This window comes from Phyllostomus discolor, chromosome 13 (assembly GCF_004126475.2).
Source record: "Phyllostomus discolor isolate MPI-MPIP mPhyDis1 chromosome 13, mPhyDis1.pri.v3, whole genome shotgun sequence".
NCBI lineage: Eukaryota > Metazoa > Chordata > Mammalia > Chiroptera > Phyllostomidae > Phyllostomus > Phyllostomus discolor.
This window is the reverse complement of record NC_040915.2, coordinates 43,001,283-43,018,429: the sequence shown is the minus strand read 5'-3', so window position 1 is coordinate 43,018,429 and position 17,147 is coordinate 43,001,283. Positions and strand designations below refer to the sequence as shown.

Sequence of the window (17,147 nt, the reverse complement as noted above, 5' to 3'; positions counted from 1 at the left end):
ACCATCTCTGGTGCTGCCAGTCCCCAGGGAGAGGGAAAGGACTCAAGAAGGTTCTTACCTCTGCAATTCAACGGAGCCGCCCAAGAACTCAAAGTGATAGATGTTCTACTCTCAGCTCATTGGCCAGAACGAATCACGTGATCCCACCCAACCACTAAGGGCCAAGAAGTGGCGTCCTCCCAGGTTCCCAGAAGCTGGAAGCTGGATTTGCTGTGCACACCACGCACAGCTCCCACCTTGGCATTGTTATTGTCCCCGTTGTTCCAGATGAGGATGTGCAGGCTCAGAGAGGTCAAGTGACTGGCCCGAGGTCACCCAGCCTAGTAAGTAGCGGGTCTGGTAGTCACATCCCGTTCTGACTCCAGAAACTAGAGTCTCAGCTGTTACCATGGATAAGCCCCAGCGTATGGTGTTTAATCCTGTTTTTGCAGAAGAGAAACACATCCAGTGAATCAGGCTGAGGAAAAGCACCCGCCTACACAGCTCCAGCAGGGGGCGTGGCGCCGCGGATCCGTACCCTTGAATCGCACAACTCCCCAGCAGGGGACAGCTCGAAAACTGACCAAGTCCTGTCCGAGACGCCTGCCATCGGCCGGCATAGCCTTTTATTTCATCGGAATTCGGTGCCAGTAATTAAAAATCAGTAGATTTTGCATTTTCAAAAGCCATCTCCCTCTGAAAATGAAACAGAAACATTGGCGGACTCGGCAACAATAGTCCGCGCCCCGGAGAGCGGCTGTGGGCGGACCCAAGGGAGGACAGAGAGGCAGCCGGGCGGAGCGCGAGGGACGGTGCCATTAGCCCGGAACCGACGCACAAAGCGCTGCTTGCTTTAACCTCGGGCCCAACAGCCACGCTTTCACACTTCAACATGTTTTCATCGCAGTCTTAACAGGGACGGTGTCAACTGTGCGCCTTCGGAGTGTTCAAGTGTCGCATTAGGGGGAGGCACAGCACCAGCCAGCCCCGCCCACACCCACCGGCTGTCCCGCCAAGCTGGCTGCAGGGCACGCCTCCTCCCTCTGGCCCGCACGCACTCCAGCCACGCTACCCTTCAGCGACCAAACACGTGGCCCTCCGGGCGCGTTCACACTGCTGCCTGGCTCTGGGGGGCGTCTGCGCTCGCCTCTGCTGATTACACACATCCCTTGAAGAAGCTAGTTTTACACACACAGGATAGCCACGCAATGACTGACACGCGCAAACACGCCCATGAGCTGTCTGACAGCGACACCCCCTGGTGACACACGGTATTACAGCTCAGCGCCAAAAAACCCCTGGTCAATACAGCAGGTCCTGTTACCGATAACGTCCTTTCCGTCAGGGTCCTGTTGTTCTGATGTTGATGAGACGCTGTAGGAGCTTCACCCTTGTCTGTATCGATCAGCCTGTGATGGAGCTGGTCTCATTGTACATCGTTTCCTTTCGAGTAGCAGAACCTACTCGTGACGTTGATCGGGGATTTTCTGTACTTACACTGTGTCCTGGATGTTAGGGTTTGTTCCCGAACTGCCCTGTGACACATTTCAAAGTCCTCTCTAATGACTTTCAGCCCAGAGCGCATAAACGCCCCTTTTTACCATCCTCACTTGGACCTGAGACACACACGGGGCAGGGTTAGGGCTCCCGGCGGGCGCGGAGGGGTCCAAGTGACCTGCCTGGGGGGCGTGGTGTATCCGGGCCCCCTGGGCACACAGCACACAGCTCTAGCCTCCGAGCCCCACCCCTTCCCGGGCTGCTGCGGCTGCCGCGTGGGAGGAGCCACGTCCCTCACACACAGACACGGCTGTCTCTGCCACAGCCAGAGACCACGGAGCCCAGCAGGACCAGCGACGTCCCGGGGGGCGGGGGGGGGGGCGGGTCTCTGTCCCCTAAAACGGAAGCAATCCCTGCGGCCCAGACAAAGGGCAGATGGGGCAGGTCCCGGAAACAGACGGAGCATCCAGAGACCAAGGGCTGTCCCACGGTTCTGAAAAGCTGCTGCAGGGCCGGCCAACAGTTTCTTCCCGCCTTGCACAGCCGTGTGCTGTTCCGCCGACCCATCTGCTGAGATGAGCCCCTGGGGGCGTGGAAGTCCCGTTTCGTAATGGGCGCCGAGGAGGTGAACGGGATCTGGGTTGCAGAAACGCGCATCGGGGCCAATGTTGCTCACACATCTGTTCCTTCGAGCAGACAGCGAACGGCTCCATCTCAGAGGCCCCCTCATCGGCCCCCACGGAGACTTCCAGATGTCGTCAGGTTTGCTGTGGCTAAGGCTGCGCCCTGAAATCTGCAGATGCCCACGACTCCAGACTCCAGGACACGGCCCTTGGGAAAGGCAGGCCTGAGACCCTCAGGGGCGGTCCCCCGAGACTTCGGGGTGTCAGAAAGCAGTCCTCACCAAAGCAGCACCTTAATCAAAACCCCTGGGTGGCTTCCCCTCTCTCTTCCTCCCTCTCCCTGGAGTCCAGCTGTGGGCCTTGCAGAGCCAGGCCCTCCCTTCAGGAATGTCCACTCTCTCTGCTCCCACCGCCCTCACTCCCACCCAGCCTGTCGGGACCGAGCCTGGGTGGTCCTGGGCTGGGAGCTCTCCGGAGTGGCGGGGCTCGCGTGGTGTTCAGGGCCTCATTCTGGAGTCGGGTTGCATTTGGGGGAAACGAGTCTTGCAGCCTCCTTTCGCCTGCCAGACACCTCAGATTCTCCAGCCTCAGGACCTGCCTGGACCCTTGGCTGGAAACGATGCTCCTTGAAGCGGGCTCCCCCCGTGTGGCTCCGGAAGGAATGAGAAGAGGTGGGAGTCTCGGGTGGCCAGCCACGGCCTGGCTTCCCGGCAGTCACAGCCACGTGGGGCGCCGGCTGAGATCACGTGCCTCGGACCGACCGGCTGCCAGAGTTCAAATCCACACTCTGACACTCACCAGCCATAAAACCTTGGGCTCTGAACTTCCCCTCCCTGTGCCTCAGTTTCCTCATCTGTAAAATGGGAGGGGGGATAATAACAGCCCTTACCTGGGTTACCAGGAAGGCACACGTGTCAAGTGGAAGTGTGCGGTGGGCGTGAGCGCTGGGTAGCCATTGGCGGGGCTGACTTAGGAGACAGTGGGAATATGCGGTCCCAGCTGTGGCCTGTCTGGGCCAACCGTGGCCAGCATCCGAGATTTTATATCTGCGGGGCGTCTCAAGTTTGGGGCGGAACTGGGCTGGTCCCCGAGGGACCGAAGGCAGCCATCGGGGCCCTGTGCTCAGGTCAGTCCCACAGTGAGACCGAGGGGCCGCTCTCGTGAGACAGGGGTGAGCGTCCTGTCCCAGCGCCCCGTCCCCCAGACGAAAGGGATCGCAACCACTTCCCATTCCCATACCCTGCCCTGCCTGGGCCAGATGCTGTTCTTTCCGTTGTTACAACCCCCCCAGCTCACACAGGCATTGCACACTTCAGGGCACTCCGACGGGTGGGAGCCGTGACCTCGTTAGCTGGACACACACAAGGGAGCACCGTTCGGGTGGCCCCGGTCCAGCAGGTTTTCATTTTTACCGTTAATGTGCCCAGAAACCACTGCTCAGCCCACCAGCGGCTCCGGGTGAGTGCAGGCCTTTGCCCCGTGGGCCCTGGCTGCCCGCCCTGCCTCCCTGGTGGCCATGCCTGCAGTCCAGGCCTCTGGCGGGCCCTGGGCAGGACTGCCCCCCCCCCCCCCCCCCGCAATACAGACTGAGGAGGGAGGGGGCGCTGAGGAGCAGGCCGAGGAAGAGCGGTGCGCACAGGGGCAGCTGCACCCAGGCCGACTCTGCGCTCTCAGGTCACTGTTTCGACAGAGGCTTGTTCACACGCACACTGGAGGAGTCGGGCGCCGCCCCAGGCGCTGGGGACGCAGCGGTAACCCCACAGGCGGCGCCTGCCCTCGGGGCCTTACCGCCTGAGGATGGGGGCCGAGCACAAGCAAGCAGAGAGCTGAGTGCAAAGAGCAGGTCCTCGCGGGGCCCGGAGAGGGAAAAACGAGGAGAAGCGCCCTCTCCTAGAGGAGTCTCTTAGGAAGCGAGAAGGGAGGAGGGGCCAAGAACATGCCTCAGTTTCCTCCCCTCCTCCCTGGCCCGGTGCTCCGCAGGTTCCGAGGCACAAGCAGGGGGCAAGGGGGGTTTTGCAAACTTAGGCATCTCCTCCCCCCCGGATCCCTCCGCACCCACACCTGCCCGCGGTGAGATTCCCTCACAGACCAAGAGCGATCCCGGCCCTCCCCGGCACGAAACCCTCCGCTGGCTTCTCTCCCACCGCGTTCAAGATCCGGACTGCGGGGCCTGCGGGCGTGGCGCCTGCCTAACTCTCCAGCCTCGCCTCCCTCCGCGCTCACTGCACTCCGGCCACGCCCCACCACTCCCGGTCTGCGCGTCGCTGCCTCAGGGCCTTTGCACCTGTTTTCCCGGTTCCTTCAGATCCTTCAGGATTCAGCGTAAAAGGCACTTTTCAGGGGACACTTTTGGAAACAGTCACTAAGTAGCACCCCCGCCTCCAACCTCCTCTCATCGCGTCACCTTGCTTTTCTTTCTTCCCCGGCGCCCACTGCTCTCTGAGGTATCTGTCACCATCCCGTTCATTTACCTGTCACCGTCACCCCCCCCCTGGAATGCAGCCCCTGAGGGCAGGGCCCCCTCCTGCCTTGTCTGCCCCTCCGTTTCCGAGGTGGGTGGCGCCGGGGCTCTGTCAGCTCCAAGCAGATCCCTTCCGACGGCCCCTGGGGCCCTGCCTTCCTGTGCCTTCACGGTCGAAACCCAGCACCTGCTGGTCTTCCTGGGACACCCGCCCTCCTGCGACACCCCTGGGCCCAAGGACCTTTGTTTCAGCGCCTCCGACTGGGGACCCCACCCAGAACAAGTCCCGATATGGGTGTGTGACACATGCATGGCCGGCCCCCAGCAAACACTCTTGAATAAACGAGTGAACAAAGGAACTAACACACTGACCCCGACGCTCACAGCTTGACCCCCAGTGCCGTGCAAATGCTCCGCACACAGCAGGTGTCTAATCAATGCTCGCTGGAGGCCTGGCCCTGAGATGTTTTGTATAGTCCTAGCCCCGCAGAGCATGCTTGCACGTCCACTTCTATTCCACGCGCACGGGGGTCCCCAGAGAATCGTGGAGCAGTGGCCTTTGCTCCCATGGGTGGGAAGCTGAGGCTCAGAGAGGGGCCAGACCCCCCAGGCCGCCCGGAGGCTGCCACGGAGCTGGGGTCAGTAGGCAGGGGCTCCCCCAAGGCCGCAGCCTCTCCGTGCCACGGTGAGCGAGAGCCAGCACCACACGGCCCTGGCTCTTACCTTACGGGTGCTATTCTCGCCCACGAGACCCTCGGAGAGGGTCAAAACCCCCTTGAAAATCTAAAGAATATTAATAAAGCGGTTCCCAGAAAAATAAATGGCCAGAAGCATGCATAAAATAAAGCTTCTTAAGATCACAAGTTCCTGGAGCCAGGCTGCGACCTCAGGAGACAACCAACCCCAAGTTAAGGAACACCCTAAGAGGTCACCTGCAGCCCCTGTCAGATGGCGGGACTCTGAACAACCTGTGTGCACAGGTCGCCCCCAAGCGGCCAGGCCAGGAATTGCCCAGAAGCGCAGCGCCCGGGCCGGTGGAGCGCGATTTTCTCAGCAGCCACGGAGACGGGACTTGATTGACAGTCAGGGTGGGGACGTGCTACGCGCGCACTTACACAAGGGGTGAACTTCGTGACAGCGTCCACTTTCAGAGACCGTCTCAGGCTGCTGCATAGAGAACGGACCGCACCGGACACACGTGAGAACCGGTGCCCGTGGGCCAGGCTGGCAGAGCCTCCGGGGAAGGAGCGGGGCGACCAGCGGCCTTGGCCAGGACAAGCCCAGCAGCGTGGGCTGGGGCCCGGAGCCCCCGCCCCGGAGCCCAGCGCGAGGAGCCGCCAACGTAGAGCGCCCCGCCCTCCCTGTGGGCAGGTAGCGCGGGATGAGCTTATTCCCACCTTTATCCGGAGGAGGATAAAGCCACCCTGGGGGGCTGACTCGCGGTGCCCCGCGCGCCCTCGGTAGACAGGCGTCGAAGGAACGACTACCTGGCGGCGCGAAGGGACACAGAGCAGCGCGAGTAGCTGTCCGGGTTGAGCATATTGCGGTTCCCCGCGCCCTTGCAGGTACCAGGGCCTTCGGCGGCTGACCCCGTGACTTGGGTTTACCGCTTTTGGTATTCTAGAACATTCTAGCATCAACGCGGGTACAGACACAGGGTCCCAGAAATTCTGAGACGGGGATGGCGGAGCGAGTAGAAGTGACCAGGGCGCCTTCCTGGAGAAGGGGCACGGCTGGTGTCGGGCCTCCGGCGGTGACCAGGGCCGAGAGGAGGGGTACCTCCCACAAGGGGTGGGCCCTTCCTCCACAGGAAGGGTGAGGGGTGGGGGCGCAGTCCTTGAAGAGGGCGGGTCCGGCAGTCCTGGGGAACACTTCACACTCTCATAGTCACGTGTGTCTTTACTGGAGCGGATCCTGGAACAAATACCCCTTGTCCACCGGACTCATGTGTTCAGAAACCACTGCTTTTTTAAGAAAATCCTTTTTTAAAAAAATAATTTATTTATTCAGTTTTAGACAGAGAGGAAGGGAGGGGGAAAGAGAGGGAGAGAAATATCAATGTGTGGTTGTCTCTTGAGCGCTCCCCACTGGGGACCTGGCCAGAAACCCAGGCAGGCGCCCTGACTGGGAATCGAACTGGCGACCCTTTGGTTTGTAGCCCACGCTCAATCCACTGAGCCCCACCAGTCTGGGCTAAGAAAATTCTTTTAAGTAAAAAAAGCGAGTCAAATGAAAGACAAACACGAAGTTAGCCAAGCCTCACAGTACGTGGGAGGCTGGGGTGTGGAGTGAAGACATGGGGAGAAGACTCAGGGTCAAAGGCACTCCGGAGAAGTCCTCCGAGCAGGGCCGTGCTGGGCCGGGCGCAGAACCCCTCCGGGCCCTGGCAGCCCGAGCACAAGGTCAGACGGTCTCTACCTCTCCGAGGCCCAGGGGAGCTGTCAGCCGGGTGTAGGAGCCCAGGTGGCTCCGAAACACAAATCAGTTTAAACCTAAAAGATGCCCTGAAGAGAGATGCCCACAATGAGACGTGTGCAGGGCAGGTCCGCCTCTCCTGGGGACACACACAGTGGGACGCTCTATGGTGAGTGTCCTTTTCTCTTTCATGAGCAGGTCGGGCTGCTGGCACAAGTTCAAAGTGTCTGTGACGAAGCTCAGACCCAGAGACGTCCCCCAGCCTCCCCACGGTCGCCCAACTGAACCTGGGGACACTGGGCTTGGCTGGCCAAGGGGAGAGACCGCAGGAGTTTCGAGGAAATCATCCTCTAGCCTGGACTTCCTGTGAGCCTCGGGCTTGTAGGTGACCCCCAAGCAGGCCCAGGGGACGCCCCCAGCCCTTGCGGGAGCCCCCACCCCGCAGCAGCCAGGCGTGGGACCCCCCCCCCCCGGTTCTCTGGACCCCCGGATACTGGTGTTGAGAGCTGGTCTAAAGATTGGGTAATCCTTTTGCAACCGCGTCGGTGGTTTCCGCTTTGTTGCTTCTGTACAAATGCAAACAAAGGTCAGACAGGCTCGGCAGCTGACGGAGCAGTAAACATGCTTCTTGATGACAGATGGCCATCAGATTTTTGCTCATTACTCGGGAGTATAACGAGAATTGAATGACACTGTCATCAGGGACATCGCTTAGACTCTGAGCTACTTAGCCAGGTAAACAAGCCTCCTGGACCTGCCATCTGCAGAGATAAGAAGGAAATGCATGACAAGATCAGTCTCCTCCCGGCCACGAGTAATGCTCGTGCACATGCACCTGAACCGGTTGGCGGGGAGAGGAAGGCTCATTCATCTCATTACCAGATACATTTCCATGCAAATAACAACTGCCACGAGATGCAACAAGTGACTACAAGTTTGAAGCACAGAGCACCGAGGTGCCGGCAAGCACACGGCGCCGATGAGCCATCAGACCTCGTGGGCGGGAGCACAGACCGGCTCTGCGGCCGGGAGGGTTGTCTGGCAGAGCCTGGGGAGGCTGGGCCCCAAGTCCCCCCCCCCCGGACCCGGCCATCCTGTTCCTGGGGGTTTTACTTAAGACAAAGGGAACTCTGTGTTTCCACCAAAACCAGTACAGTCATGTTTAAACCAGCTTTATTTTTTTTGTAATGAGCCAGCACCGGAAACATTTTAAACTCCAACTTGTGAAGAGCTAAAAACCTGGGGCACAGGCACACAATGGAATTCTACTCAGCAATAAAGAGAAACCAACTGTTGATAGTATGTGACAACACGGGTGAATCCCAAGTCGTTATGGTGGGTGAAGGGCGCCAGTCTCAGAGGCCGCGCACTGTATGGCTGCATTTCTGTGACGCTCTGGGGAGGGCGAAGCTATCTGGGTGCCGAGGGCTGGGTCTTCCTGGGGCCTTTTCCTAGAGAAGCAAAGTGGACGGAAGTAGGGGGGTGGGGCGAGACGGTTCCGGACCCGGACTGCGGTGGACTGCTTGTGTCTGCACGTGCGTTACAGCTCCTAGACCCGGGCGCACACAGCACGTCCACCTGGCCAGCTTTAACATGTGCATGAAAGGAAGATGCATTCCAGTGACGTTTGCTTCTTTTCCCAACACGGAACAAAATGTGGGACGCACTGATATTGTTCTGACCGGTGGGATGCCTGAAGTTGAAGGACAATCCGGACCAAAAAAACCAACAACCCTTTATGGTCACAAGAAAAACCATTAAATGTCCGTTTCAGTCTGTACAGAGGTCCCTGTTGCAGAGAAGTCACTGAAGGATTAATGAGACTTGAAAGCACACATTATACAACATTTAGTTAAAGTCCTAGGGGGAAGGAAGAAGGAAATACACACTCAAGGGGGGAAAGCTACGATTTCTGACTGCAAGAGTCTGTGCCGTGTTTCAATGGCATACACTCTCATATTTGGACCACTCTGGGCCCACGAAGTGTTTAATTTAAAACATCCACGAGGACGGACACTGAGTGGGAAAGTTTACCCTCTGTAACTATCTGAATTGTTTTCATGCAGGGCAGAGGGGCGGGCGCCAGTGAATTTGGGAGCCACGAGCGCACATCCCGGGAGGTCCTGCACCCAAACCCGTCGCCCGAGGACCTGCCCGGGGTCTCTGGCGTCATCACGGCGCCTCTTCAAGTAATCACAGTTCTCTGACGTCACCGCAGCGCCTCTTCCATCATCGTCACGCCCGATTTGTCAAAGCGTCTCTGTATCCTGGGGCGGCTTACGTCACCACAGCAACAGAACATCATCAGCATGGCGACGCATGCGGCGTGTGGGACTATGTCACGTCACACGTCATCACGTCAACGCTACGTCACCACAGCTACCTAGTTACCCAGGTGCCGCTAAATCACTAGGGCTGGCGACGTCTACGTCACCACAGCATTGCCTACGTCATCGTGGCTGGTTATGCTAGTCATCACATGAACACGTACACAAGGGGACGCTACGTCCTCACGGCGACGCCGCTCGCGTCCTCGCCGCCGGCACCAGCCCGGGGCAGGGCTGCACAGCGACCTCCTCCCTTAGCAGTGTTAAAGTTACCCTCAACGGTAGCGCTGGTGTGAGGGTGAATGCATTCAGTTTTAAAACATCTTTTCATCCCTGGCTGGAGTAGCTCAGTGGATTGAGCGCGGGCTGCGAACCAAAGCATCGCAGGTTCGATTCCCAGTCAGGGCACATGCCTGGGTTGCAGGCCACGGCCCCCAGCAACCGAACATTGATGTTTCTCTCTCTTTCTCCCTCCCTTCCCTCTCTAAAAATAAATTAATTAAATCTTTAAAAAACAAACAAACGTTTTTTCAGCCTGAAAGTTCGGGGTCTGTCTTGTGTTTTTTACACAAATGATACTTTTGCGGGCCCCTGAACGGCCCGCCGAGCCCTGCGGAGGAGGGGCCCCGCCCGGCTCAGGGTGCACAGACGCGTCGACTGGCCACCAGGGGGAGCCCGTCCTGCCTGTGCAGGAGGCGAACCGACCTGTAGAGAAGTTTGGGTCAGTTTGAGCCGAACTGACCATTGCCGGGAGCCATCTCAAGGCCTCGAGAAAATGCCCTGGAGAAGGGCCGTTTTAGAGCTTATTTTATACATCAAAACCAGAGGGGAAGCTGTAGGGGGCCACATGAAATCCTCGGGCGGTAGGTTAGGGGAGCCAGAGAAAGCACAGGCCGGGGGTGGGGGGCGGTCTGGGGTTGGATGAAAGGAAAACGGGGAGACAGACCCTGCGGTTCCGCGGGTGGGCGCTGGGTAGTTCGTTAATGTTCACGGCGCACGCAGAGGGCCTTTGCACCAAACACCACTGTGGTGGGAGGTCATGCCCCGGGTGGGGCGGGGTGGGGCAGCTTCTGGAAAAGATCACTCTGACATTTCTCAGAGGTATGTTATTTTAGATGCAAAAACACAGCAATCTCCCTGCGGGTAAAGATTGACCTTTGTCGGGGAAGGTTCCCGCCCAGGACGCACCTGCCTGCCGTGACCTGCTTTCGGTCGGCAGCGCTCGTGTGCAGACCGTCCTGCGAGTTTATTGTCAAGGTCGCTGAGTCTGTGAGACCTGCGGTGCGGGCCTGCCCTGAGCTCGTCCGGGTTGGCCAGCCGCCCCTTTTTCGTCCACGCTCCCGACGCCAGCAGCGGCGTCAGGGGGTGGAGAGGGGGCCGTCGCTGCCGCAGGGTTGCAAACGGTGCCCCACCCCCAAGAGACCCCGAGTCCCGAAAGAAACTGGTCCAACCGCGCTGAGGTCCCCGACACACCCCTGCTCCTGGCGCAGTGCCTAGCGTGGCGCAGCAGAGGAAGGAAGAAGAGAATGGCGTGTGTGTGCAATGGGGGAAAACGGGAGACCGCCGCCATCCCGTGGGGAGGGCGGGTGTGAGCGGCTGTGCCTGGGAGGCCGTGCAGCCTGCGCACAGGACCAGGTGACTGGCAGAGGAGCCAGGGGCAATGTCCAAGACAGGGACCGGCGAACAGTGTCCAACGGGGATGGAAAAAGACGAGGACGAGTAACCCTCAGAGATCTGAATAATGGTGGCAAGCTTGTATGGCCTCTCCTGTGCACCCGCTCTAAGTCCCTGAGTGTGCTCGCACATGAGCTCCCCGAGTCTCACCGGGCCCCACTAAGAGGTGGGTGCCGTTACCACCCCTTTGCAGGCGGAGGAACTGAGGCACCGAGCGGTCAGGTGAGTTTGCCTGAAATCACAGAACGAGGAAGAGGCAGAGCTTAGGTACAAGTCCAGGCCCGCGGGCTCCCACCCACTCCCTTACCCGCTGCTTTTCTGCCATTTGTGTGACAAGAGAAGGCAGGAACCCAGAACGGCACCCCACAGGCCCCTCGGTTGGCACAGAAACGCATGGAAAACAGGGCCCAGCGGGGTCTGCGCCAAAGCGGCCAAGTCCCTGAGTGGTGGTTGCAGTGGCCTCGGAGCCCACGCTTTCTGCACCGGAGCCGCGCTCGTGCAGCTCGGACGGACAGTGTGAGCCCACACCGCACTGACGCTGTGAAACACAGAGGCCGGTCAGCCGCCCAGCCCATGAGAGACACGTGGCCGCTTCCAGAAAGGGGCCATTGACTCCAGAGAGCCCGCCACGGGAAGCCGCCCCCCACCCGCCCCACCAACAAAGAGGCTGCCCCAGACTCCACTGTTTGCTTTTAAAAAAGTTTATTACTTACATAGTGACTTATTTTTAAAAGATGATACAACTCATGTTTCTTCCAGTAGAAAAGAGACAGAGGCTCGCCCCGGAGACCAGAACTCCCCGCCTCTGGCCCGGCACCTTGGAGAGGAGGGCCCTGGTCAGGGGCTGCTCGGGGCAGAGCCTCCCGCCACCCCAGCCAGGGAGTGGCTGGCTCAGCAGACGGGCAGATGTCAGTTTGGCCACAGGCAAGGGCCCCAGAGTCCCGCAGGGGCTGGAGAGACCGCCGGGGCGTCCCCTCCCTCACGCTGGTTTCTGGGACCTGAGGAAGGGGCTGTACCCCAGCCCGGGGGGCTGCAGAGAGGCCCAAGCTCTGGGTCCAGCCGGGCCCTGAACCCATGGCCCCTGCCCACTGGCTCTGGCTGCGCCCAGGGGCTGCAGTGTCTCCAGACCGATGGCGTGGCCGCTGGGGAGAGGCGGTCCCAGGGCTGAACAGGCTCGCCCCAGAGAGAGGACCCAAGGCCCACGGGCCTGTGGGTGCCTGGGACAGAAGGTTCCAGAACAGTCCTGTTGGCGAGTCTCTTTCTTTGATTCCCCTGGGCAGCATCTCCATCCCTGAGTGTGTGTGTACACCTGCGCACGCGTGTGCTTACACGTGCCGGGGGCGTGTGCAGCGTGCGGACGTGCGTGTGAGGCAACCCGGAGGCTCAGGCGGTGGGGCAGGCGGGCTGCCGGCTGGGGGGTCCTGAAGAAGCGGGGTGTAGGGGCTGGGGAGCCGGCCTGGCGGGGCAGCAGGGCTGGGCGGGCTCTCGGCATCTTCCCGACCCTGTGGAGAAAGGGGTGCTGGGTCACCACACCACGCCCCGCCACCGGGCCTCCCCGACCCCGGCCCCACGCTGCTCCCCGCCCCTCCCCGTCCCCGCAGCCTCCGGAAAGCCCCGGGCTCTCCGCGTCTGTCCGGTGCGAGGCGAGACGGGCCAGAGTGACCTCCAGACCCCGCTGGGCGGCTCCGGAGGGGCTCGCCTGCCATCGTCTTATGTCAGAGACGGGGAGGCTGGGGCCAAAGGGACCTGCCTAATCCCACGAGAGGGGCAGGGGCAGCGCTAGGCACGGGCTTGGGCGCAATACCGCCAACACAGCGCAGCCGGGACCCCCTGCGTGCCCATCCACGGGAGGAAGCATTTCTAAAACAGCCACAAGATGGTCCTCGGCCCAGATGGCTGTCCCAGACGGGACACTGTGGCGGGGGAGGCCAGTCGCAGGGTGACGCCCATGTGGCAACACCAGCCACCGAGACAGGCTGGCACAGGACACAAGACGAGCCTTCCCGTCACCGTTAGAAGTGTCGGCAGTGCCGCCGAGGCAGGTGAGGGGGACTCGAGTGTTGCGATTTGCCTAGTTTAGATTTAAAAACGAGTTTCTCAACTTAAAAAAAATTAAAAATAAGGATTGGGGGCAACTCCCCATCCCCTAAGCCCACGGCCCTCCTTCCCCGGAAGAACGCAGAGGCCTCCGGGCCCAGCAGCCGTGCTCGGAGGAAACCCCTAAATGCCGCCCCCCCGCCGTGCCTCTTCACAAGGGCCCCCGCACCCACCCCACCCCCCATCCCCCCACCGTGGGCAGGACAGAGCGGGGTTAGGTCTCCCGGCCCCCTGCTTCTGGGACGCATCCCGGCTTCCCTCACTGAGCCACGTCCAGCCGGGGCAGGGCGGGAGGGTGTGACGCACGCCGCCCCACAGAGGCAGGGCGGGACACCCGGGGGGGCCAGCCCCTCAGTCCCCTGGGCCCGAGCAGCCTGGACTTGAGAAAGCCTCCCTCAGAAGTAGAAAGGGGGCACTGTTCTCCCCAGCAGCCCATGGCAAGCCCTCAGGGAGCGGGGAGGTGAAGCGGCCCCTCCGCCTGCCCCCTTCCGCTTGTGTTGGGGGGTGGGGACCAGGACTGGGAACGGGGCGGAGGAGAGCGGGCAGGCGAGCAAGGGGCAGGGGCCTGTGCCGAGGGCTGGCCCGAGCCGGAGGGGCCTCAGGCAGGCCGGGCTGCGCTCTCTGCCCCAGCCACGTCCCCTCCCGGAGCGGCTGCGTCCACCCAGGCCAGCTGTCCTTCTCCCATTCACGTAAAACGGCCCCACTGGGCTGGTGCAGGTGCACCTCCTGGCTTTTCCCAAGCACGGCAGCCGGGCAGACCACCCCACGCCCCGGGGCAGGGCCTCCCCAGCGACCGGACCGGCCAGCACTCAGAGCCGCCCTGCAGAGACTCCAGGTCCCCCAAAGCACTGGCCACTCCCAGGTGCCTATCCCCCCAAACCAAAGCCCCAAGCACACGTGACTGGGGGGACCGGGCATCATCTGCAGGGAGGCGGAGCCGCCCTCCGGAAGGCAGGGCAGTGAAACCTCTGCAAGCCAAGCACTTCCCCAGGACCTTGAAAATGGGGTTCTGCTGGCCGAAGAAAGAGGAGACCCCAGAAGTTTTCACTTGGGAAGGGAGGGGCTGGCAGACAACCGGGCTCTGTCCAAGGGGGGTGCAGTGTGAGGCTCTGGCCTCCTGGCCCCCAGCTCCACCTGCGGTCAAGCCAGCAGCCCCCCACCTCAGCCTGGTGCCCCCGCCACTGCGCCCCAAGAACACTAAGCAAGTTTCTGCATGAGGGAATTGTAGCGGGAAGGGGTTGGGGCTGCCACTGCAGCCAAACTGCCCACACAAGGTGTCCCAGAGGGCTCCTCGGGAGAGGAAGGAAGGGGGGCGTGCTGTCTCTGGCTGGGAAGTGGTTGGGCCCCGCCCTCTCACTCACAGATTGCAAGAGGAGCCCCCACAGGGGGGTGGGAGGGCACAGGCGTCCCCTCTCCGTCCCCCATGTTCCCCTTGCTCCTCAGCCCCTTGCACAACCCGCAGCTCCTACCCACACACAAATGCCCCACGCCCACCACTTGGCATTTTCTGTCTCATTTCTTCCTCCAGCCCTGGCAGACCAGTGCCCTGGAGGCCGCCAGCTGGCCCGGGCTCCATGCTCTGCCCTCCTGAGACCTCAGAGCGGTGGCCCGCGGCCCAGGAAGAGGGCTCCCACACCGCTGGCTGCCGCTCCCGTGCCAGGGTGCCAGGTGAAACCAGGTTGCCCAGCTCAGTTTCATGTTCAGGTTCACACTACGGGGCAGGCTCTGGGGGCGAGCGCGTCTCCTCAACCGCGCGGGACACACTTGTCCTAAAAACCACGGTTGTCCAGAGATTCGGATGTAACTGGGCGACCTCTCGTGGCTGCGTCTTCATTTCCGCGTGCGCACGTGACCGTTCCGCTCAGTCCGCCGGTCCTCCCCCCAGGCCGAGTCCCGGACGTGCGCCGGCGCTCAGGTGAGGCCCCCGGTCTCATGCGGACCCCTCTCCCTCAGCCCCCCCCCCCCAGGGGCCCGTGGAAATGGAGGCACCCGGGCCCCTTCTGGACCCTACACCAGGAGGTCTGGAAGGAGCTGCCCGATTAGCAAACATCCCCGGAGAAGGCGGCGGCCCCAGAGCCGGGAGCGGCAGCTGGCCTGCACCACCCGGCGACCCCGCAGCCTTGCAGGTCCGACACCAGCCCCCAGGACCCCGGGCGTCCCGGGGGAAGATGCTGCCCTGGAAACCGAAGGCACAAACAGGCGTGTCTCCGTCTGCGGTCCGTCCGTCGACAGTCCGGGCGACGCTCAGGCTGCAGAAGCGCGCGCCTTCCGGGCGGCCGGGGTTTTCTCTACTCGCTAGGGGAGGGCAGGGGGAGGGGCGGCGTTACCTGGTACCCACCTACAGCCTTGCTTCTTGCAGCACCGTGCCCTTGGCGGCGGGGGTCATCAGGGATTCAGAGTAGGCCTGCATGGCCTCCTTATTCTTGGGGCCCTTTTTATCACTACTCCAAAATAAATAGCATCTCTCCTAGAAGACAACCAAGCTAGTTTGTAGTTGATGTTGCAGCCACACGGAAAACGTTGGACCCGGTTCTTGGATTTCCCAGAGCACTGGGGAGGGCGCGGGATCCTAGAGCCCGCCACCACTAACCACCACGGGAGGGGGCTGCGAAGGGGGGGCTGAAGCTGCCCGTCACCAGAGACAGAAACGCCTGCGTCTTCAGGACACGTGCTTGGCCAGATGGGCAGGCCGGGCTGAAGCCAGCTCGCCCACTGGAAAATCTAGGCATGGAGGTGGGCGGATTGGCTAGGAATCAGCGGGTCCAGTGGGGGGTCATTTTAAATCAACCAGAAACAGATTTTTCTGTTTAAAAAAAAAAAAAAAAACAACCAAAAAACAACTGCCCTTGGCTGGCGTAGCTCAGTGGATTGAGTACAGGCTGTGAACCAAAGTGTCACAGGTTCAATTCCCAGCCAGGGTACATGCCTGGGTTGCAGGCTGTGACCCCCAGCAACCGCATATTGATGTTTCTCTCTTTCTCTCTCTATCTCCCTCCCTTCCCTCTCTAAAAATAAATAAATAAAATCTTAAAAAAAGAAAAGAAAAAAAAGACCAGTTCATTAAAAAAACCCAAAAAACCAAAAACCTATTGATTCTTTGCGAAGCAGGACCTGAGAAGCAACACTTCTCTGAAGGGAAACTAAAATACGTGAGTTCTCCAGCAGGAGGCTATTTTTTTTTTCCAATCAGGACAAACAGTGCCTGGAACGTTTAAGGCCTCACCCCACCGAAGCGGAAACTTACAAAACGGGGTACATTTCCATTAAGGGGCGGCCCCTGAAAGCTGCAATGGGCGGGGCGGAGCCTCAGCAGGCTAGTCTTGGGAAAATAAGTAAGAACAACAGTTGCCCAGTGGGCTGGGGGGCAAGGCCTGGAAGGGGCCCAAGCCAGCATTTCACGCGGTGTCCTCGCTCTCCTCCTGGCCCCCCCCTTATGGTGGGCGATTAGGGGAGAGACAGAGGGACCGTGGGGACCGCAGGCGGAGGCTGCCTGGGCCTCCTCCCGGCACCCAGCCGCTCACCAGCCGGGAGCCCTAGTGGGTGGCTGTGTGCTGGCCGTGTGCATCTTCACCAGTGGAAACCCACCCGGGAGGCAGCCGCTTCTGGTCCCTCCCACCCTCTCAGCGTAATTTAAGTCGAGAAACTGCAGGGAATTCCCTTCTGCTCCGCTAAGCCTGGCTGTCACCAGGGCCGTGACAGAGCACAAACCACCCCACCCCCGAAGTCTCGTTACACCCAACGTTCATGGGGGCTGGGACACCAGAGGCCACCACGTGGCGAGGGCTGGCAGCCTGTCCCCCAGGGGAGGGGAGTTTGAAGGCCATCGGTCGGTGAAGGGCCTGAGGACTCAGGTGAAACGCCTCGGATGGGAAGGCTCCTCCCAGTGAGTGAGCGAGCGAGCGAGGGGCCCCCAGAGACGGGAGGAAGAAAGAGCTGTCGCAAAGCTGAGGCAGAAAGCAGGCGTGGCAGAGGGAGGGGCGGGGCAGCAGGGAGCTGGGGCTAAGTGGGCAGCACCCCACCCCCAAGGCCTCAGCCTGGGGCCCCAGGACAAGGTGGGGGCCACCAGGGTGGCTT

At 60.9% G+C, this 17,147-nt stretch overlaps 1 protein-coding gene and 1 long non-coding RNA gene across 4 annotated transcripts in view; both read right to left on the bottom strand.

The window, feature by feature from the left end:
* Window positions 1–249: 249 nt before the first annotated feature.
* On the bottom strand, window positions 250–1,672 carry LOC118497884. Its single transcript, XR_004900396.1, has 2 exons — window positions 1,477–1,672; window positions 250–1,388 (listed from the first exon to the last, which is right to left on the bottom strand). It is a non-coding gene; the product is annotated as an uncharacterized LOC118497884 (long non-coding RNA).
* A 9,994-nt stretch (window positions 1,673–11,666) lies between these two features.
* Window positions 11,667–17,147, bottom strand: part of SCARB1 (scavenger receptor class B member 1) — a 53,370-nt gene continuing 47,889 nt past the window's right edge. The window contains exons 12-13 of one of the 3 annotated variants that reach the window (XM_028528213.2): window positions 15,412–15,540; window positions 11,667–12,478 (exon numbers count right to left, since the gene is read on the bottom strand). In XM_028528213.2, the coding sequence (XP_028384014.1) occupies window positions 15,412–15,540 (129 nt within the window). In that variant the 3' untranslated portion in view covers window positions 11,667–12,478. Of the gene's footprint in view, window positions 12,479–15,070; window positions 15,081–15,411; window positions 15,541–17,147 lie in introns of those variants that run through there. The other 2 variants (XM_036014961.1, XM_036014960.1) reach the window with 2 other exon arrangements.